The sequence below is a fragment of the Capra hircus genome, chromosome 8, assembly GCF_001704415.2.
Source record: "Capra hircus breed San Clemente chromosome 8, ASM170441v1, whole genome shotgun sequence".
NCBI lineage: Eukaryota > Metazoa > Chordata > Mammalia > Artiodactyla > Bovidae > Capra > Capra hircus.
Genome location: NC_030815.1, coordinates 86,807,521 through 86,829,773, shown reverse-complemented (window position 1 = coordinate 86,829,773; position 22,253 = coordinate 86,807,521). Strand labels below are relative to the sequence as shown.

At 46.7% G+C, this 22,253-nt stretch overlaps 1 protein-coding gene across 6 annotated transcripts in view; it reads left to right on the top strand.

Moving 5' to 3' along the window:
* Positions 1-22,253, top strand: part of SYK (spleen associated tyrosine kinase) — a 105,062-nt gene that overhangs the window by 32,066 nt on the left and 50,743 nt on the right. For 3 of the 6 annotated variants that reach the window (XM_005684187.3, XM_005684191.3, XM_005684188.3), the window contains exons 2-3: positions 16,018-16,446; positions 18,754-18,914. In XM_005684187.3, the coding sequence (XP_005684244.1) occupies positions 16,045-16,446; positions 18,754-18,914 (563 nt within the window). In that variant the 5' untranslated portion in view covers positions 16,018-16,044. Of the gene's footprint in view, positions 1-2,389; positions 2,718-13,352; positions 13,424-16,017; positions 16,447-18,753; positions 18,915-22,253 lie in introns of those variants that run through there. The other 3 variants (XM_005684185.3, XM_013966200.2, XM_005684184.3) reach the window with 3 other exon arrangements.

Here is a 22,253-nt window from a genome sequence, read left to right as displayed (position 1 = left end):
TTGGGGAATGAAATATTGGATTATGGCAGAGGTTCTCAAGTAGGAAAGTGCTTGAAAATTGCCAGGAAGTTATTTAAAATCCAGACTTGTCTTCTGTATGCTGTATCTCTGGCCCAAGCTGGGTCAGGGACCCCATTTCCAGCACTGAGCCTCAAGTGCACAGAATTTCCGCCAAGAAGTTACATCTGCGGTGGCTCTGGCCAGTCACACTGGGAAGCGAGGAGAGGTGTAGACAGTAGAGAATCTGGGTCTTCACAGTCCTGGGGATGGAAGCAGGGTCCCTGGAGAAGATTCACCACCCATGAGCCACTTCTGCTTGCTTGTAGTCTGGAGGCAGGGAAGTCCCCTTCCTATTCCATGAGGTCCTCAACAAAATGAACTACACATAGAAGATGCCCAACAAACATCCTAAATAAATAAATCATTCATAATTTGAAATTAAATTGACGATGGTGGGCTGGTTGCTTATTTGTAACCAAATATATTGAGAGTTAATGTTTATGTTAAGTGTTAATGTTTCTGTAGGCATTGTATCTGTGATTTGTGCTAATCATGTTGAGGGAGTATTGGGTGGATATAGTGAAGTTCTTGAATATCTTTGTGGAGCCTGAAAATCCAGATGTTGGCCGAGATACATCAGTATTTCCTTGATGCATTTTCAGCACCTTCCGGGTTTTAAAGGCAAGGCAGAAGAACTTGGTTTTGAAGGTTTGGATAACATTCTCAAATACTGGAACATCTCATCTCTTCTAAATATCAGTGTAACATCGTGTTCTCTCCAGCCTCAGACTTACTTTCTGTTTCTTAAATGTGTGTCTCTGTATCTAAGAATCTCTGTGCTTTACCACAAGTGCAGAACAGGGACCATTCCGCAGAAGTTGTGAAGTATGCCGCTGCCTTGGAGACCCGGTCTGAGGCAGTGTGACCAGCCCAGCAGGCCTCAGAGGGCCCAGGGACAGCCCTGCAGGGTGGTCTCCCAGAAGGCCCTGCAAGGTGGTCTCCCATATCGGTCCAGATACTGAGCCAATATGAGGCTGATATGGGGGCCGGTATGGGGCCATCTCAGGCTGGGGACTTGGGTTCTGCTTCTCCATGTTACAGCCGCAGGTCTGTTCACCTGTTTTTGTTTTTGTTTTTGTTTTAATTGCAGCCAAACTCTATTGCAGAGGGCAATGCCCACGGCCCTTTGCAGACTGATGGAGGGCAGTCATCTGGTGTTGTTTGGGATGGTCCCCCTGCATCTCCCTTTGCCTGGTCATTTCTCATAACTCATCAGCCAGAACCTGACTCGCCCAGGAAGAACTCTTCTCCCGCCCCCCCCGGGCCAAGCTCTGTCCTCTTACTTATGAAAATTAATCAAACCTACAGATGCAGTTTTGCCTTTTACCCAAGTCCAAGTACTTAATTTTCTCAGCTTGAAGCTGCAGAGGGAATTCCCAGGCAAATTTTATCAGGGTTGCTTTGCATTGAGGTGCCTGTGTGGCTTTGAGCAAGATATCTTTTTCTGTCTTCCTGATTTTGTTCCCCTCTGTGGTAGGGCTGTGACAGAAATTGTCCCCAGACGGTGTTCCCCCAGAGTAGCACTTACTCTCGCCACTGTCACCTCCGTCCATATTAGAAGGGGAAACTGAGCCTGTGATGAGAAATCAGCCTACCTTTAACGTGCTAAGTGCTGTTGAAACATCCTCCACAGGAAGTAGAAAGGGCTGAACGCTTAGTCAGGGGCAGCACCTGCAGTAGCCATGGTTTGATGGGTCTTAAGAAAAGCCTTGAAGCGCAGGTCAGGGCTGGTGATAACCAGGGCAGATGGGGTTTTTAAAAAAGAACTTGAAAAAGAATAGACACATGTCTATGTATAACTGAATTACTTTGCTGCACACCTGAAACTAATATAATATTGTTCATCAACAATAATAAAATTACAATTAAAAAATTTTAAATATGAGGGAAAAAAAGAAAAAAAATACAAATAAGCAAATGATCATTTTGTAGCTGAAATTTTTAGCATTAAAATATTGGGATTTTTATGGAATCTATGATTAAGATAAACATTATAATCAATAAAAATACTCCACACTCTAAAAGATAAAATTAATTTTTTTTAATTACAAAGACATAGGCTACCTCTTCTAGTTCTACACCAAGTTTAAAAGCACTGATATGAACACAGATTAGAAAACAAGAATAATACACGTAAGTACACAATCTTATGTTGCTGTTGTTTATGCACTAAGTCATATCTTACTCTTGTGATCCCATGGACTGCAACCCACCAGGCTCCTCTGTCCGTGTGATTTCCTAGACAAGAATATTGGAATGAGTTGCCATTTCCTACTCCAGGGGATCTTCCTGACCCAGGGATCAAACCTGAGTCTACCGCGTTGCATGCAGACTCTTTACCGCTGAGCTACCAGCAAATCCCTTATACCAAGACATCATTGTGTTTCTACCCATGAAGTGGAGGCTCTTCGGGCAAGTAGGAGAGAGTGGAGGAGAGTCACATATAGCCGATCCTCATTATTCATGGATTCCATTTTTACAAATTCACCTTCTTGCTAAAATGGATTTGCAACCCCCGCATCAATACTCACCTCGCTTGTGTGGTCATTCGTCTACATGCACAGCACAGGGAAGAATGTGAGTCACTCAAGTCACTCTCAGCTGAGGTTGAATGAAGAGTCACTCTGTCCTCTTGTCTCAGCTCATCCTGCAAACAGGTAGCCTTTCCATAATCTCTTTAGTGCCATGTGTTTTGCATATTTTTGTGTGTTTTTGTTGTTGTTATTGTTTAAAAGGGCCCCAAGCATAGTGCTGAAGTGCTGTCTGGTGTTTCTAAGGGCAAGAAGGCTATGAAGTGACTTATGGAGAAAACACACACTAGATAAGCTTCTCTCAGGCATAAATTATAGGGTTGTTGGCCATGAGTGAGCTGTTGATGTCAATGATATACATGAAATGAGTTTCTTTAAACAGGAACACACAGAAAACGAAATTATTTATTGATCTGTTGACAAAAGTATCATGGATCAGAGGCTCGAAAGAACCCAACCTGATCTTTCTCTATGAGCAATAGTTCAGCATTTGAAAATTTATTGTCCACAGCACCTATATAGAACATATATATGCACGCTAAGTTGCTTCAGTCGAGTCTGACTCTTTGCGACTCTATGGACTGTAGCCTGCCAGTCTCCTCTGTCCATGGGATTCTCCAGGCAAAAATACTGGAGTGGATTGCCATTCCCTTCTCCAGAGGATCTTCCCAACCCAGGGATCAAACTCGTGTCTCATACATTTCCTGCATTGGCGGATGGGTTCTTTACCACTAGCACCAGCATAGAAGATAACTAGTCACAAATAATGACAGCCAGCTATGGTTTGTTTCATGCATTGGATGAAAAGAAAATAGAGCCAAGGGTAGTGATATTGACATGATAGAGAGAAGAGGAAAAAGGGAAGGAAAGGATGCTATGAAAGTGGGTGAGTTACGATGTTGTCAGAGACAGTAACTTACTCCGAACTTTGGGCTCTGCCTCTGATCCCGGTTTCCAGGCTTGGATACCAAGGCCTTTGCAGGGCTTGGGGTCAGTGCCTCTGATGGTCTTCAGTGTGTAGAAGTGGGGATAGAGGAAGACAGGCCAGGGTGGCAGTTCCTAGGGGCACTCACTAGGTACGTGTACCTCAGTTCCCTCCCTCCTGACCTTAGGAGTTCATCTCTTCCGTCCTCAGTACCTGGAAGTTTTATTCTGACTCTGCCAGAACCTAGCCTCTAGGTACTTCCCTCACTCAGTCCAAGATCTGGGGACCTTGTTCGTCAACAAGTCATTCAAATATGTATGAAGCAGCTTTGTTCCTCTCATCTGACCTTATTCCACCTGCTGTATTAGTTATCTGTTGTTCTACAACAGATTTCCCTCAGCTTAGTAGCTTAAACTAATCATGTGGTACCCCTCACAGTGCCTGTGGGTCGGTTTTGAGGTGGCCTGGCCTGGCTCACGGTCTCCTGTGAGGCCGCAGTCACAAGTACTGCATTGTCTGAAAGCCCATCAGGGCCTGGAGGACCCTCTTCTGAGGTGGCTTTCCTCCTGGCACGTCCATGCTGGCTGTTGGCTGGAGGTCTCAGTTCCCCAAAGAGCTGCTTGAGCATCCTCATGACTTGGTATCTGGTTTTCCCCAGATTGGGATTTCCCTGGTGGCTCAGATGGTAAAGAATCTGTGTGGGCTCAATCCCTGGGCCAGGAAGATCCCCTGGAGAAGGGAGTGGCAACCCACTCAAATATTTTTGCCTGGAGAATTCCATGGACAGAGGAGCCTGGCAGGCTGTAGTCCATGGGGTTCTAAAGAGTCAGACACGACTGAGCAACTAACACATTCACTTCTCTTTCCCCAGGGTGAGTGATCTAGAGACGGGGAAATTGTAAAGGCCGTTATAGACTAGCCTCAGGCATCACACATTATCACTGTGCAGTCAGCCCTCAGTCAGGGTAGGAGGGCTGGAAAGGATCTGTGGAGCCATCATGGAGACTGGCTACCATGTATACATTCTAATTCTCCACCAAGCTTTGCAGGGTGGAAGCCCATTTTTAGGGGTGCCTCTGTTCTAGACGGGGCTTCCCTGGTGCCTCAGATGGTAAAGAATCTGCCTGCAATGTGGACGACTCAGGTTTGATCCCTGGGTTGGAAAGATCCCTGGAGAAGGGCAAGCAAACCCACTCTAGTATTCTTGTATGGAGAATTCCATGGACAAAGGATCCTGGTGGGCTACAGTCCATGGGATCACAAAGAGTCAGACACAACTGAGTGACTAACACTTTCTGTTCTAGGCAACAGGAAACAATACAGAAACACACTGATCCTTATGAAGTATCTATTCTAATGGCTTTCAGGATGCAGACAAGGAAAAAATAGAAGGTCTTAAAAGCTGAGGTGGGTGGGCGTGCAGATCCCACCCACCTCATGCTGAATTCACTCTGATTGTTTTCTGCTAGGGAAAAAAATTTCCTTCCACCTGAGTTGTGGGTTCCAAACAGCTTTTGTAGCTGCTATCCCGGGTGTGAGCAGATGTACTTAACCTTGCACGCAGGCTGCCCCCAGAAGGGTGACTTTTTCTTTTAACTTTGCTAATCTTATCTGAGACATTGTGTTTATGATGGCAAGCATGGGCTATTCCCCTTAATCTATGATACTGCTGTATGATAAGCTAGAACTACACAAGTGATATCTTCCAAGCTAAATGCATTGTAAAGGGCAAAGGTTGTGCTGGCAGCCTTGGCCCTGGGATTGGGAAAATGGACTTTGAGAGGCTAGTTGGAAGGGAAGATTGTAACATGTCAGAAGTGCAGAACACAGTGCTGCTTAGATGGAACAAGGAAGTCAGGAGAATGCTCGTCGGATTCCAGGGGTTCATCATCTGTCCCAGGAATCCATTTCTGTAGGCTCAAGGGGGGCTGCTGATGGGGCTCCTTGGGCGAGGCAGCCAGAATCAAAGCCCAGTGATGAAATAGTCTCTATTCTAGAGATAATTCCTCAGAGGGCGTTGAATACAGGATGAAGCCTTGCCTGATTAGGCAGGATTTAAAGTAGGGAATCATTGTCTGTGGTTCAATTCGAGCCTCCATCATCCTTGTGTGAGAATGTCTGTTGGGGGTGGTGTGTGCACATGCACACAGATCCACACTCGCAGACACACACTTCTTTCAAGTGCGGGCTGACCATACCTCCCCCTCCACCACCCTACCATGAACCATTCCTTTTGGTTTTCATTCAGAGCCTCCGTGAGTGAAGTCACAGTTGCCATGGGCAGCCCCCACACTAACCATCGTGACTGTAGTGAGTTACGGTGACTTTGGTGCTACTGCCACCACTTTCACAGGTACAGAACTGTGGCTCTAATGGGTCTGGGAATCAGGAACTGGGATGCAATGCCAGCCTGTATGGCGCTCAGGCTCTACTCCGCACCCCTGGCTCTGCTACCTTCAGAGTCAAGGCACACTTACCTCCACAGGGCTCTTCTCCTTTCCACCCCTCCCTGTCCTGTGCTCAGAATGATGATGGTAATAAATGTGAGAGTGGGATATTCATTTATCTAATTTATTGGTGAAGATGCTCTAGCAATGGAAAGAACACACAGATTTGTGGGCAGACCTAATGATTAACACAATGACTCCCAGTCAGGGGACATTTGGGGACTGTGTCCAGGGAACTTTTGGCAGTGTCTGGAGATGGTTTTCATGATTGGGGGATGGGAGGAAGCTGTTGGCATTACTGGTGGAGGCCAGGATTGCTGCTACCTGGCCTATAGTTGATAAGAAGCCCCAGAGCAGAGAATGGTCTGGTCCAGTTGTCAAGTGTATGAAGTTGAGAAGCATGGTGCTGATGCAGTGAGAGGTGACAGATGGAAATGGGTGATACCAATCAAAAGAGTGTGAGTTGGGCACATGCAGCCTTCTTAATATGTAAATAGAGGGTGGAGGGCGTGCTTTGATCACATGCGATAGGGCAGCTTTTCACTTGCCAGTAGCCCAGTATGGCTACCAGGAGCTGAGGCCAGCCAGGGCCACGTCTATGGGCCACTGACAGCAGCTCCAGAGGGACCTGTGCATTTGTGTGTTTAGATCTTGGTGGTGGTGGCACAAAGCCAGCTACACCTTAAGAGGGTCTTGGGCAGAATAGAATTGTGTGGATCTTGAAAGAGGTTGGACACGTGTTCTCCAAAGTTCTCTCACTCTGGCGCTAAGCTGTCCACCTGGGTAGAGCAGCCGCCGCACAGTGAGAGCTCGTATTACTAAAGTAATATGTATTCACTGTGGAAACTCTAAAAAGGAGTGATCAGCGCATTTCCATTTATTAGGTATTTTGTGAGCACCTGGGAAGCCCCTAAGTGTTTGGGATGCAGGTGAACTGTTGGGGTTGCAAGTCAATTTGTAGACCTCAGAGCTTACATTGTACATGGGCCTGCTTGTACTGAATGGATTTAGGAAATAAACCTTTTCAGGAGATGAAGATAAAGGGGGTCAAGAAGCCACCTTAGACTCGGCCATCAGCATCACCTCTCTGAGGAGGTGACGTGAGCTGAGACCACAGGCTTGAGAAGGAGGAAACCAGGCAGTGGTGGGAGGGGGTGGGCGGGTGTGGAAGGGAAAGTGCCATGGCCAGGACAGGAAGAAGGGTGGTGTGGCTGGATGTGGTGAGCACGGGTGAGATGGGCAAATGGGCAAGAGGAGGAAGGGGCTTGGGCCAAATCAAGTAGGCTTTGAAGGTCAGGGGAGGAGGGTTTGGGATGTGTCTGAGAGAGGGTGATGCTTCTGCCTGCTGGGGGCACGGTGAGGGTGGACCAGAAGAAGGGTCGGGCGGAAGGGGGAACTAACGAGGTAAGACTTCCATTCACATGAGCGAGAGCTGACGAACATTTCACCCAGGGAATGTCAAGGGGGACAAAGAGAAGCCATGACTTCAGAATACCTTTTAGAGGAAAACTGACGAGCGCTTCCTGGAGATCAGCTAGTCCAACTTCCTTCAAGAATCTTTGATGGAGTCCCCAGCCCTTGATGTAGCCCCTCTGGTCTTTGAATGAAGCTCACTGTTTCCCAAGGGGACACATTACTGGGTGGGCTGGACCCATGTGAAAGAAAACATGTTCTTTTTCTTAATTAATTTTTACTGACGTATAGTTGATTTACAGTGTTGTGTTAGTTTCTACCATACAGCAGAGTGAATCAACTATATGTATTCACGTATCTCTCCTTTTTTGGATTTCCTCCCTGTTTAGGTGACCACAGGACATTGACTAGAGTTCCCTGAGCTATACAGGAGGCTTTCGTTACTTATCTGTTTTATACATTGTGGCTGCTGCTGCTGCTGCTAAGTCACTTCAGTCGTGTGAGACTCTGTGCGACCCCATAGACAGCAGCCCACCAGGCTCCTCTGTCCCTGGGATTCTCCAGGCAAGAATACTGGAGTGGGTTGCCGTTTCCTTCTCCAATGCACGAAAGCGAAAAGTGAAAGTGAAGTCGCTCAGTTGTGTCCAACATTGTGCCATATATATGTTAATCTCAATCCCCTAGTTCATCTTGCCTTCTCTTTTCTCCTTTGTATCCATATTTTTTTATCTGTATCTGTGTCTCTATTTCTGCTTTGCAAATAAGATCATCTGCTTTAGCAGATTGGGTTTCCCAGGTGGCTCAGTGGTAAAAAATCTGCCAAAGCAGGAGACGCAGGTTCCATCCCTGGGTTGGGAAGATCCCTGGATGAGGGCACAACAACCCACTCTAGTATTCTTACCTAGAGAATCCCATGGACAGAGGAGCCTGGCACGGTACAGTCTAAGCGGTTTCAAAAGAGCTGGACATGATTTAGCAACTAAACAGAAGCAACAAGTGAGTGGATTAAACATGAATGATGAGTGAAAGGGAGGGATCCTGAGTCTTTAGGGTCTTGTCCTGAGCAACTGGTTAGAGTTAATGTCATTTCCTCAATTAAGAGGGGCTCAGGGAGACCATACATGAGCAATTGAAAGCCCGTTTTGGGCACCTGAAGGTTGAGTTGCCTTTTAGATTTTCAGTGGAAGCATCAGATAAGCCAGCGTTTAGTTCAGAAGCTCAGCCAGGAGAGGTGGATGTGGGATCCATGGGCACACGGGGGCCATGTGCAGGGAGAAGATGCAGATGAAGACCCCACACTGGGCTGCAGAGTAAGCAAAGGAAGGAGCCATGGTTAGGGGAGGAGTTGTCCAAGCAGAGGGACTGACCCACTAAAGTGTGGGTGCTGGGCAGCGTCCACTGCTAACGGGAGATCAGGCAGGACAGGGCCCTCAGAATGACCTTGAGTCTGGCCTTGTAAAGATTGATGACACTGGTGATGAGCGCAGATTCATGGAGCATGGAGTAAAGGCCAGGCAGAGGATGGTAGACAAAAGAGAAGGGGGCAGAGTGGACACTTTGACAGAAAATACAAAAGAGGCCAGTAAAACCAGCCGCAGCCCTTCCTCCATCCCCACCGTCCCCTCAGACCTTCTCTCTCCTTTCCCACTCTCTAGCTGTATATTATTATATGCTTTCATATATACAACCTTTTCAAAGCAAAACTGGATTACTCTAGACACATTATTTTGAAAGCTGCTTTCACTTAATCATAGGGTTACCAAACCTGAGGTCGCCATACCGCAGGCCAATAAGTTGAGCACGAGGTGTAGGGACAAGGAATAGCAGCTTTATTCAGACCGAGAAGATGGTGGAGTAGTGTCCCCATCTTGCTGGGGTTTGGATGCTAGTTTCTCTTCTAGAGCAAAGCGGGGAGGTGAGAAGATAAAAAGAAGTTGGCGCTAAGTTGTTGCAAATATTTCCTGGTTCCGGTCAGACTCTGCAAGGCATGTGCTAATTTCTTCTTTCCTGTAGTCATTCACAGGTTGACCAGGTCAGGACATTTCCTGTGAACTAACCAAAGATATTTTAGCTTAATGCTCAGACATGGGAGGTAGGGTTCCCAGAGGTGGGTTATTATCATACTTTAAGCTGTTGGGCTTCCATTGTGGCTCAGCTGGTAAAGAATCTGCCTGCAATGAGGGAGACTTGGGTTCAATCCCTGGGTTGGGAAGATCCCCTGGAGAAGGGAATGGCTACCCAGTCAAGTACTCTAGCCTGGAGAATCCCATGGACTGTATAGACCATGGGGTCAAAAAGAGTCAGACACGACTTTTACTTAAGCTTTAGGCAGCATCCTTTTAGCGACTGCTCAAAGCCAAATCAACAGAATACAAAGGTTAAAGAGAAATAGATCCAATATGGAGTCAGACTTGTTCTTCCCATTATAATACCTGGGGCTTCCCTAGTGGCTCAGCAGTAAAGAATCCGCCTGCCAATGCAGGAAACACGGGTTTGATCCCTGGGTTCGGAAGATCCCTTGGGGAAGGAAATGGCAACTCACTCCAGTACTTTTGCTTGGGAAATCTCATAGACAGAGCAGCCTGGTGGGCTACAATCCATGGGGTCACAAAGAGTCAAACATGACTTAGCAACTGAACAAAAACAGCAACATCACAATGCCTATTAGTCAACAAATAGTTTGGCCACCTGCCATATACCAGGAGCTGTTCCAGGCATCAGGACTGGGCAGTGAACAAAATGTTTCTCTTCTCACCTCCCAGAGCTGCCACTCTGGTGGGAGGACCAAGACAAGAATCTGTCTTCAATAGCAAATTACCACATATTGAAAGGTTGTCATCCATGGAGATGTGCTCTGGAGAGCAAACTAAGCTGGGAAGAGGAATGGGCTACCCAGGAATCACAAAATACTATTTCATGTTATAAAAACATTTTCTTGGTGTGAAATCCACCTTGAACCTGTGTCATAAAAAGGCCCCAAAGAGCCAGTCACTGGCTGCGGTGTTTTTTTGGTTTTGCTTTTAAGTTGAAGTGTAGCTGATTTACAATGTCGTATTAACCTCAGGTATACAGCAAAGTGACTCAGCTATACTTATATACACATTCTTTTTCATCTTCTTTTTCATTATAGTTTACTACAGGACATTGAATACAGTTCCCTGTTCTATACAATAGGGCCTTGTTGTTTATCCATTCTATATAGAATAGTTAGCATCCGCTAGTCCCAAGCTCCCAATCCAACTCTCCCCAGTGCTGCAAGGTTTTGAGGCTCTCATCTGGCAATAGCATGAAGCCTCACCTTACTCAAGAGCTACCTATGCAGGTATGCCCCCAGCTGAGGTGCTGAGGGTGTTTGGGAGGAGTTGAAGGGCCTGGTCCATGGAGACCAATGGCCTTTTTTGTTTCTTAATTTTTGAACTTTAGAATAAAGTGGTTTCACACATGGCAAAAAATAACTGGAAAAGTTGAAATAGACAAAAAACAGGTAGCAAGTTCTAGGTACTGTCGAGGAGAATATTACCCTTGTTATTTAATCACTCAGTCTTATTTGACTCTTTGTGGTCCCATGGGCTGTAACACACCAGGCTCTTCTGTCCATGGAATTTCCCAGGCAAGAAGACTGATGTTGGTTGCCATTTTCTCCTTCAAGGGGATCTTCCTGACCCTGGGGTAGAACCCGTATTTCTTGCATCTTCTGCATTAGAAGACGGATTCTTTACCACTGCACCACCTGGGAAGCCACAGGTGGAATATTATCCTATTACCCTGGAAGGCATATTATCCTAGTGGGTGTTAAACAGAATTTGAGCTACAGATCTCCCCTGGGGTCCAGGGAAATGGAAGATTCAAGCAGTGCCTGTGAGAGAGTGCAGGCGGAGAGGGGAGCATCGCAATGGGGAAGGCGCTGTCTGTACCGCTTTAGCAAAGTGAGCGAGAGCTACTGTCTGAGAAGCAGGGCTGAGAACAGCAGGGCGGGGATGCAGCTTCTGGGCACAGTGGCTACAGCAGAGGTGACCACCGCCCATCACCACTGCCTGTGTTATGGAGAAGGTGTCAGGTGGGTGCTGGTGGGAGCTGCCTGAACAAGGCATAAGAAGAGCATCACAGATGTTGTTCACCCTCCAAATTAAACAGCCCGAGAATCTTCCTTAAGCTGTCCTTGCAACAAACCATCTCTGCTGTCAAAACCGCCACCAAGAGCAACGGCCCAGTGCGTCTTTGTCAGGCCCTTGCGCAGTGTCACCTCCAGCACAGGAAATCACACCATCAGAAAAGGGCTACTCGGCCAGGCACTGCTCACGCCGAGGGCAGCCAGGCTTTGCTCTCCCAGGGAAGCCAGAGAGGTGCCACCTGCTGGGGCTGAGCCTGCCATGCCTCAGGAGCCTCCCACTAGGGGCCTGGAGGATGGGCCCGGCAGGCTGCCTTTCTGCCTGTCTCCTGTCTGGTCACATTCATCCACTTCAGTGTGGGATTCACAGCAGAGGGCCAGCACCGATGTAAATATTAGTGGCAAACTGATGAATTTTAAAAATGATAGTGGTTAAGGGTTTATATAAATTAAAAATGTTTATTAACACTTACAATATTGTTTTTGAAGACGTAATGGTTTTTGTTGAGCCTAATGCTGGGTGGCAGCTCTGTAAAAAGTCTCAAGAAGTAGGAACAGCCGAGAGTGAGGGTGCATCTGAGGCAGGTGGGCAAGATGGTGTGTGACCCAAGCAGAGGGGGTGTGTGAGCTAGGAAACAGGAGGGGGCAGCCATGGCCTGTGGACTGAGCCTGCTAGGAATGAAGCTGACCAAGAGAGGGATAGGGCGAGCTGTAGGGAACTGTGTGGATATGGAGCAGATGAAGCAGGAATAAGAGGGGAGAGCTTCGAGGGGAAGGGGAGGGCAGCTGTGCAGCTGGGGGTGGCGCCTTAAAGAGCCAGTAGGAAGAGATACAGGAGGCTTCCCAGGTGGCGCTAGTAGTAAAGAAGTGAAGTGAAGTGAAGTTGCTCAGTCGTGTCCGACTCTTTGTGACCCCATGGACTGTAGCCTACCGGGCTCCTCCGTCCATGGTAAAGAACCTGCCTGCCAATGCTGGAAACATAAGAGATGTAGGTTCGATCCCTGGGTCAAGAAGATCCCCTGGAGGAGGGCATAGCAAACCACTCCTGTATTCTTGCCTCGAGATTCCCATGGACAGAGGAGCCTGGAGGGCTACAATCCAGAGGGTCACAAAGAATTGGACACGACGGAAGCAATTTTACATACATGTATAAGGGATACAGAGAAACAGAACACATGCCAAAGCCATTTTAAAAACAAGCCCAAGAAAAAACAAGTATTCTGAAAGAACTGTGGGTTCCTGGCTGGGGCAACACCTGGGCTTTGGAAGGTAGGCAAGTAGTACGTGGGGATCTCAGCCTCAGATGCAGTCAGAGCCAGCTCCGACATCACCCAGATTGTTGGCACTGCAGCGAGGCTGGTCCCTGCTCTTAACAGAGTTCAGGGGATGTGCAGGCACATGGAAGTTGGAAAACTGATGGGCTGCAGGGGACAGGAGTTGGAAAGGCAGCTGGGCTCACAGCACGTGGCAGGTGAGGACCTGAAAGCCCCATTGCAAGAACAGAGCAGAGCATGAGAAAGGAGCGCTAGGGCCATCCCTGTGGAGAGGGGGCTGAACTTGTAACACGGATGGCACACAGGGGTTATTATCCTGAGAAGGAGAAAGAAGCAGAAGAGAAATATTGTTCTGAAAAGACATGTCTACTCACTGTCTTTCCAGAGAGGACTTTTGGTTAATAGCAGATGTCTTTGCCTTACGAGAAAATATGAACTGTACTTTTAGGAGAAAACAAAACCTCGCTGAGTGATGAATGTTTAGAAACTTCCACAAGGGAAAAGTAATGATAGATAGTCAGTTAAGAGAAGTAAGCAAAAAAATTATTTGTACAACCAAATTATAATAAAACCTATGTCTTTTTTTCGGCACAGGGGGAGGTGCTCACTGAGAAATACTGGTTTGGCAATATTACCTGGAGAAAATTTTTACCTCTACGAGGCAGGTATTATGTTCTATGATCCTTTTAAGGTAATTCCTATTGAGAAGAAACTGTTTCATGTAATCATGTGTGTGTACAGGTGTTTGTGTATCTGAATGTGTCATGTGAGTGTGTGTGTGTGTGTGTGTAACATGAAGGGTTGTTGCTTTGCTCTCTCAATGTACAGATGCAGTCATCTAGATACTTTTCCATTGATGACAAGCCGCTTTTGGTTTACCCTTTTGTATGCTTTTTAGACTGGTAATTTAGATTCTTCTCATCTACAACCACAACTGATCAAACAATCTTCCTGTCAAATTGTCTTCACATTTCCCTTCTGAAGTGTGTGTCTGTTTAGTGCAAGAGGTAGCTTTTTTGTGACAGATGTCTTTATCAAATGTGGAACCTACACGGTGTGTTCAATATCAGCCATGTGTTTCGTACAAGGTGGGTGCCAGGAAGTGGTGTGGAGGAGAGCAGGGAGGGGTCTGCATGTTACTGAGGCCTGGGGATTCAGGAGGATGACACTTTTCATGCCTCAGGGCAACTGCTTGCCTGTCCTACCTCCCAGCGAAAGATTTGATGTGATATATAAACGTGGCCAGTGCTCAACTCTCTGGGGTCCAACTACAGTATGTGACACAGTAGTCCCTCAGTGTCTATGTAAAAGGAGTCCCGTAACATCTTCACAGCAGGTAACTGACCAGCATGAGTGGTCTTGACCCCCATCTTCATCTCCAGAGAGCAATGGACTCCTCTGGGTTCTGTCCCTATGTCCCGGTGATCAGAGTGAGAGCTCCTAAGTCTTATTTTGCAGGAAGACTTCTCTTTTTAGTTTGTCTCTTATAATTCTTTGTCTCCAACAACAACAACAACAAAAAAAGAGAAACAGAAAGCTTGGTTTGGCCCATTGGTCCAATGCTCTGTTTTTTGGTTCAATATTGAGAGGGTGTGTTTGAAAATCTTTTTTTTTTTAATTTAAATTTATTTATTTTAATTGGAGGCTAATTACTTTACAATATTGTATTGGTTTTGCCATACATCAACATGAATCCGCCACGGGTGTACACATGTTCCCCATCCTGAACCCCCCTCCCTCTTCCCTCCCCATACCATCCCTCTGGGTCATCCCAGTGCACCAGCCCCAAGCATCCTGTATCCTGCATCGAACCTGGACTGGCGATTCATTTCATATATAATATTATACATGTTTCAATGCCATTCTCCCAAGTCATCCCACCCTCTCCCTATCCCACAGAGTCCAAAAGACTGTTCTATACATCTGTGTCTCTTTTGCTGTCTCGCATACAGGGTTATCATTACCATCTTTCTAAATTCCATATATATGTGTTAGTATACTGTATTGGTGTTTTTCTTTCCGGCTTACTTCACTCTATATAATAGGCCCCAGTTTCATCCACCTCATTAGAACTGATTCAAATATATTCTTTTTAATGGCTGAGTAATATTCCACTGTGTACATGTACCCCAGCTTTCTTATCCATTTGTCTGCTGATGGACATCTAGGTTGCTTCCACGTCCTGGCTATTATAAACAGTGCTGCGATGAACATTGGGGGTACACGTGTCTCTTTCAATTCTGGTTTCCTCAGTGTGTATGCCCAGCAGTGGGATTGCTGGGTCATAAGGCAGTTCTATTTCCAGTTTTTTTAAGGAATCTCCACACTGTTCTCCATAGTGGCTGTACTAGTTTGCATTCCCACCAACAGTGTAAGAGGGTTCCCTTTTCTCCACACCCTCTCCAGCATTTATCGCTTGTAGACTTTCGGATCACAGCTATTCTGACTGGCGTGAAATGGTACCTCATTGTGGTCTTGATTTGCATTTCTCTGATAATGAGTGATGTTGAGCATCTTTTCATGCGTTTGTTAGCCATCCATATGTCTTCTTTGGAGAAATGCCTATTTAGTTCTTTGGCCCATTTTTTGATTGGGTCATTTATTTTTCTGGAATTGAGCTGCAGGAGTTGTTAGTTGTATATTTTTGAGATTAGTTGTTTGTTAGTTGCTTCATTTGCTATTATTTCCTCCCGTTATGAAGGCTGTCTTTTCACCTCGCTTATAGTTTCCTTTGTTGTGCAGAAGCTTTTAAGTTTAATTAGGTCCCATGTGTTTATTTTTGCTTTTATTTCCAATATTCTGGGAGGTGGGTCATAGAGGATCCTGCTGTGATTTATGTCGGAGAGTGTTTTGCCTATGTTCTCCTCTAGGAGTTTTATAGTTTCTGGTCTTACGTTTAGATCTTTAATCCATTTTGAGTTTATTTTTGTGTATGGTGTTAGAAAGTGATCTAGTTTCATTCTTTTACAAGTGGTTGACCAGTTTTCCCAGCACCACTTGTTAAAGAAGATTGTCTTTAATCCATTGTATATTCTTGCCTCCTTTGTCAAAAATAAGGTGTCCATAGGTGCGTGGATTGAAATCTAATGGTTATGTGGGCAGAAAGGAAAAGGGCAGATTAGCTCAGGCTCTAGACCTGAGTCCCAGAAGGAAGAGCATCCTGCTGACTGGAGGACTTTCCTCCAGAGCTGGAGGGTGGGTCCTCTAACAATGTCTTGCCATTCGGGTCTTGACCACTGCCTGGTCTTTGTTTTGCCAGGTGGACACCTGAAGGAAAGGCACAGGCATGGGTGACGGCGCCAATCACCTGCCCTTCTTCTTCGGCAACATCACTCGGGAGGAGGCGGAAGACTACCTGGTCCAGGGGGGCATGAGTGATGGGCTCTACCTGCTGCGCCAGAGCCGCAACTACCTGGGTGGCTTTGCCCTGTCAGTGGCACATGACAGAAAGGCGCATCACTACACCATCGAGAGGGAGCTGAATGGCACCTATGCCATCACGGGTGGCCGGGCTCATGGCAGTCCAGCCGAGCTCTGCCACTACCACACCCAGGAGCTGGATGGCCTCATCTGCCTCCTCCAGAAGCCCTTCAACCGGCCGCCGGGGGTGCAGCCCAAGACTGGCCCCTTTGAGGACTTGAAGGAGAACCTCATCCGAGAATATGTGAAACAGACATGGAACCTACAGGTGGGTGGTGGGCGGTCCTCTGGCAGGTATGATGAAGGGTCTTATTGCTCACAGGGGCCCTGGAATTCCACACAGGCACCCAGTTGCATGAGAGCTATGCAGTGGTGCTTCAGATAAGCAACCTTCTCCTTAGTCATCAACATGGGCCCCCAAATGCCTCACTCCAAGAAGGCAGCCTTTCCTCTTTTGTGGTCATGCTTGAGAGGGTGGGCCCCTTTGTGCCAACAATGTGGGTTTCTCCACCACAGGAAACCATTGTCACCCAATTCATGCTGGGCCCTTTCAAAGCAGGATCACTGGGCAAATACTTGTATTTATTTACTTAAGAGGATCATACTGAACACACTGATTGGCACTTGATTTTACCCCTTCCTAACATCTCTTCCAGAATTTTCCATGTCAACAAGCACACAGCTGCATCAGCCCCTCACTGGCCCTCTGATAGTCCCTCCTGTGGACCATAATTCATTTTACTAGCACAGATTGGTAGACACCTTCATTGTTTATAAACAATACCCCCTACCATTCTCATAACCTTTTATCAGTATCAGCAGGGTAACCCCAAACTGGTTGGATTGAACACAGTGAAGGATTTGGATATGATGACAGGTTGTCATCCAGAAAGGTCCCAAAGGTTGTGACAACTTACATTCCCGCCACACTCTCCATAGCACTTGGTATCAGGAGGCACCAGGCTGGTTGACAGTCTTCTGGTCGGACTCACATGTTGAGCCATTTCCTTGCACTTTGTGGATGTATGCTTTTTATATGTCCGTGTGGATAACAGTAAAGGCTTTTCGAGGATTCCATCCACTCACTCCGTTACTCCTATAATATGCTCTGCACTGACTGCGTTCAGTCTTGCAGACCAATATTATGGATTCTGTATTTTTCATTAGTATTTATTGGATATGATTTATACCAGGGGTCCTCCAGGATCTAATGCCTGATGATCTGAGGTGGAGCTATTGTAGCAATAATAGAAATAAAGCTCACCATAAATGTAATGTGCTTGAATCATCCAGAAACCATCCTCCACGAGGTCAGTGGAAAAATTATGCTCCACGAAACTGGTCCCTGGTGCCAAGACTTAGACCATCCTTTTGCTCTTTTAATCAGATTTACTGAGGTGTAATTTACACACTATGAAAATTCATCCCTTTTGAGTGTACAGTTCTATCATTTTTTTTTTAACAAACAGGTGACATCATGTAGCCCCACCCCCCAGCCCCAGTCAAGATACACAACAGGTCCATCAGCCATCAAGCACCCTCAGGTCACCCCCGCACTCCAGCCCCTGGCAACCCCTTACCTGATTTCTGTCCCTATAGTTTTGCCTTGTCCAGAATGTCATGTAAATGGACTCATGCAGCATGTGGCCTTCTCAGACTGGTTCCTTACACCCAGTATAACACATTTGTGAGCCAGTTACGTGTCAGTGGTCCCTTCTTTATTGTGGCTGAGTAGTATTCCACACTCTGGTGCTTTTGCCCTTTGCTAACTCTTGCACCGGTTGCCTCCTTGGTATGTAACTATTACTGCTTTTGTTTTTCGTCCCATCTATGAAGCATGACGAAATATTCAGGTTCACCTTCGCTTCTACCTCCCCTCCTCTCTTCCTGCTCCTCAGGGGTTGGTTATGTTTTTATTTTCACTTCTTCTGGTTCTTTTTATAACTTTGAATCAGCGACTTGTGTTCTTCATTTACTACTGTAATAGGTATCTAGTTCTCTCCCACTAAGTGTGATTAGGAAGTTGATTTACTCAGCTGTCAGCCTCCTTCTCATTCTTGCTTTCCATGTTGTCCTTTCTGCATTGTCAAGATTTATCTCTTTTTTTCTGTGACCACATCTGCAGTTACAGGCAGCAGCATATGTAAACACTTAGAGTGAAGCCTTTTAGGGGAAGACAGAAACAAAGCATGTCTCTTTGCTTGCACACATCTGAAGTCTTCCAGATTGTCATTAAACGATCAGGGTCTAATATAAAACAATCAGCTCTAGGAGGTGATTGATTGGGAGAGGTCAGGAGGCCCATTCTCTAGACCTCATGGATTATCCCTGATGGTTTCTAAAGCCCGATGTGTCTTTGCAAAGCCAGCCTCTGTATTCTAAAATCTATTTTGTTAGTTATGCACTTGAAGATACTTTAACATATGAGGTCTATTAACTTTCTTTATTGAATGAACAAACAAACAGATGTGATTTCATTTTACCGTTATCAGGACTTAGGACAGATTGGACCTGCTTCATGTGTCTTTCTTGTCACCTTCACTTATTATGGCTCCATCTCCTCTCCTCATGACAGGGTCAAGCTCTTGAGCAGGCCATCATCAGCCAGAAACCTCAGCTGGAGAAACTGATCGCCACCACAGCCCATGAAAAAATGCCCTGGTTCCATGGAAAAATCTCTCGGGATGAATCTGAGCAGATTGTCCTGATAGGATCAAAGACAAATGGAAAGTTTTTGTAAGTATTGTGTCTTTTCCCTTCAACCACTAGCACCAGGCCTGCTTGGACAGTTAGGGGTCACTCAGCCCTCCCACCCCTGAACTCCTGGTGACCTCGGAGAAGGATCATGTGCTATCAACTGAGACACGCATGTTGGTTGGCCTCATAGACATCTCAAATTGAAGCCATCTCATGTAATTCAGCATTTGTTTTGCTCAGTCTGGCCTCAAAGTGAACCCTCTTTTTGAGCGCTGAGGGACATCATTTAAGAAAGTCTTTTCAGCCACATATTCTGCTTTCAATGAAAACATGGGATGTGTAATAGTATGCATCCACCCATGTTAAAAAACAGTGCAATATGTTTGCTCACATTTTCCCCAAGATCTCAGACTTTGCTTCTCTTTTTACTTGGAGAGACATGCCAATGGGGCAGATAGAAAAGAAAATTTTCTGATAGTCACTCATATGAAAGATTAGCGCAGGAACTTGATCACAAGCAGGTATGTGAACTCTGGCCTCATAATCTCAGAAATGAGGTGTGCATCCCAAGCCCTGCTCACTATTATTCTCAATGGTCAGCGCACCTCAATCTTGGAGCTGCTGGAGATGCAGGCCACCTTGGAGCAGGGTTGGTGGTCCAGAGAAGGCAAGGAGCTGTTTCAGACAGGTCTTGACCTCATTCCCCTGAGATGCTGTGACCAAGGGGACGGAGGAATGCTCACCTGTGCTTGTCACTACTCAGTGATCACCCCCTGGCCGTGCCGACTGGGTGCCCCATCCTGGCCTTGGACAGTTACATAGCAGTGTTGGCCCTGTAACCAAGAATGTGGAGACACACCCAGTTGGTGTTTTAAATTTTTCCTAGAAGTAAAAGTGTTTTCTCTGAGTATCCATCTATTTAAAGAATCTTCCTCAGACTTTACCATAAAAGTAAATTTAGTTGCTCGGTTGTGTCCAACTCTTTGCAACCCTATGGACTATAGTCCACCAGGCTCCTCCATCCATGAAATTCTCCAGGCAAGAATACTGGAGTGCATAGCCATTCCCTTCTCCAGGGGGTCTTCCCCATCCAGGAATCAAACCCCAATCTCCTGCACTGCAGGCAGATTCTTTACCATCTGAGCCACCAGGGAAGCCCAACTTTACCATAATCCCTTTTATTTAAGAGGTGAGGTGATCTTAAACATAATACTTTTTTAAAAAAGTGATCCTAAAAACAAGCATAGAGCAGCCTGAGTGGGCACACAAGGTGACTGGAATGATGCTTAGTGGATGTAATAACAACCACTGGCAGAGATCCTGGAGCAGGAAGATGTTTTCCACTCAGTGTGGCACCTCTTGGCTCATTTCCCATGAGGTTTGGACTTTTACCTCCTTCTTAAGACTAATTTCTAACACACATGTTATGAGACTGGGCCTATGGCCGCCTGTGGGTTAAGTCAGCCCTAAGTTGTATTATCCAGACAGCAAGGCCTCCTGCCTTCTTGCCAGTTCAGAAACCTGCTCTCAGGCTCGCAGGGGAACAGCTGTGCTCAAGGAGGCTGCCTTCTTCCGACCTAGACAAGGGGGTGCTGCAGGGGGCACCCACTGTGGAACAGCCCCACAGCTATGGAGTCCTTCCCACTGAGGCTTCTTGGGCCTCATTCAGGTTTCCCTAAAGAATGTGTCTCCTCCACACTTTCCCATCATTTAAATAAACTTGTCCATCTGTGGACCAGCATTTACCAGTGTCCACAGCTGTGTGTGTTCTTGGGCTTCCCTCCTGGTTCAGATGGTAAAGAATCTGCCTGAAATGCAGGAGACCCAGGTTCGATCCCTGGATCAGGATGATCCACTGGAGGAGGGAATGGCTACCCACTCCAGTATTCTTGCCTGGAGAATCCATGGACAGAGGAGCCTGGTGGGCTGTAGTCCATGGGGGTCACAAAGAGTCAGAGTGACTAACACTTTCAGAGTTGTGTGAGGTGCTAGATGCTGACTCCATCTTGGACTTTGGAGATGGAGATCTCTGCCTTGTGAAGTCCACATCTCACTGGCAGAAGTAGACACTGAACAATTGAACAAGAGCTGCCCAGTGCATTGGAGCATTTAAGGAAGGGACTAGAACTTGCTGTGATTGGCGGTCTGGGATTCTGTTTTATGCTGGGTGATCAGGAGGGGCCTTGCTATGAAGGAGGCATTTGAGCAGAGACCTGAGGGCAGCCAGGAGCCATCCTGATTGAGGGAAAAGCCTGTGTGGGTTCCCAGAGGCAGGAGTGTGCTCAGAGGGTCAGGCCACCATGAGGCCACTGTGGATGGTACAGAGTGTGGGGGGTACAGATGGAGGATAGGAGCCAGGCCACTGCGGGCTCTCCAGTATTAAGACTTTTCTTTGGGCAAATCAGTGCATCTACTTTTGGGAAGATGTTAGGGCAGATACAATTGAAGTTCATGGGGACCCATCTGGCTGGGTGTAGACAGAGCCAGTGCAGAGGAACAAAAGTGAGCAGGCTCACCAGCCACACTTGTGTGCGCTTATATACATTTAAACCAAAGTGCGATGTCCATTTTCCTGCAGAGATTTCAAGGCCTTCACCTTCTCTTGTCTGAGCACAAGAACTGCCTTTAGTGGATGTTGGAAGGAGAAGTGGCATGGGTGCTGGTGGCTGCACCAGCATGGCTGGGCTCTGTCTCTCCTGTGCAGATGGGCCCTTATTGTTGGGAGCAGCAGTTCATTTGTTTCCTCTCTTGTCCCCAGTGACCCCAGGGAAGAGGCCAATTTCAGCACCAACCCTCTCTTATCCTGATGTTCACAGTTCCTTGTCAAATCTCATCTTGCTGCTTGATTTTATCACTGAGGGCTGATGATCCAGCTCATCATTACTTGCAGCTCTTATGCAGGTCCATTCCCAGCCCTCTGGACATGGTTTGGCTCCAGTTGGCTGCCCATGACCACCATGTGCTTCTTATACCCCCACCAACCTCTTCACACCAGCTCAGAGGTGTTTGTTTCCTGTGCCACCCCGTCTAAGACGTGCCAAGACTGGCAGATCTTACCTGAAACATGCCCACAGCACCTGGAAGATGTTGAGAATGTAGGAGGCTTTCAGATTCAGAAACAGAACCTATCCTCTGTGCTTCGTAATCATGGGCTTCGTGTGGCTCAGACAGTAAAGAATCTGCCTGCAATGCAGGGACGTGGGTTCAATCCCTGGGTCAGGAAGACCCCTTGGAGAAAGGAATGGCTATCCACTCCAGTATTCTTACCTGGAGAATCCAAGGGACAGAGGAGCCTGGTGGGCTACAGTCCATAGGGTCAAAAAGAGTCAGACATGACTGAGCAACTCATACATACACAGATAACACACGACTAGGTCA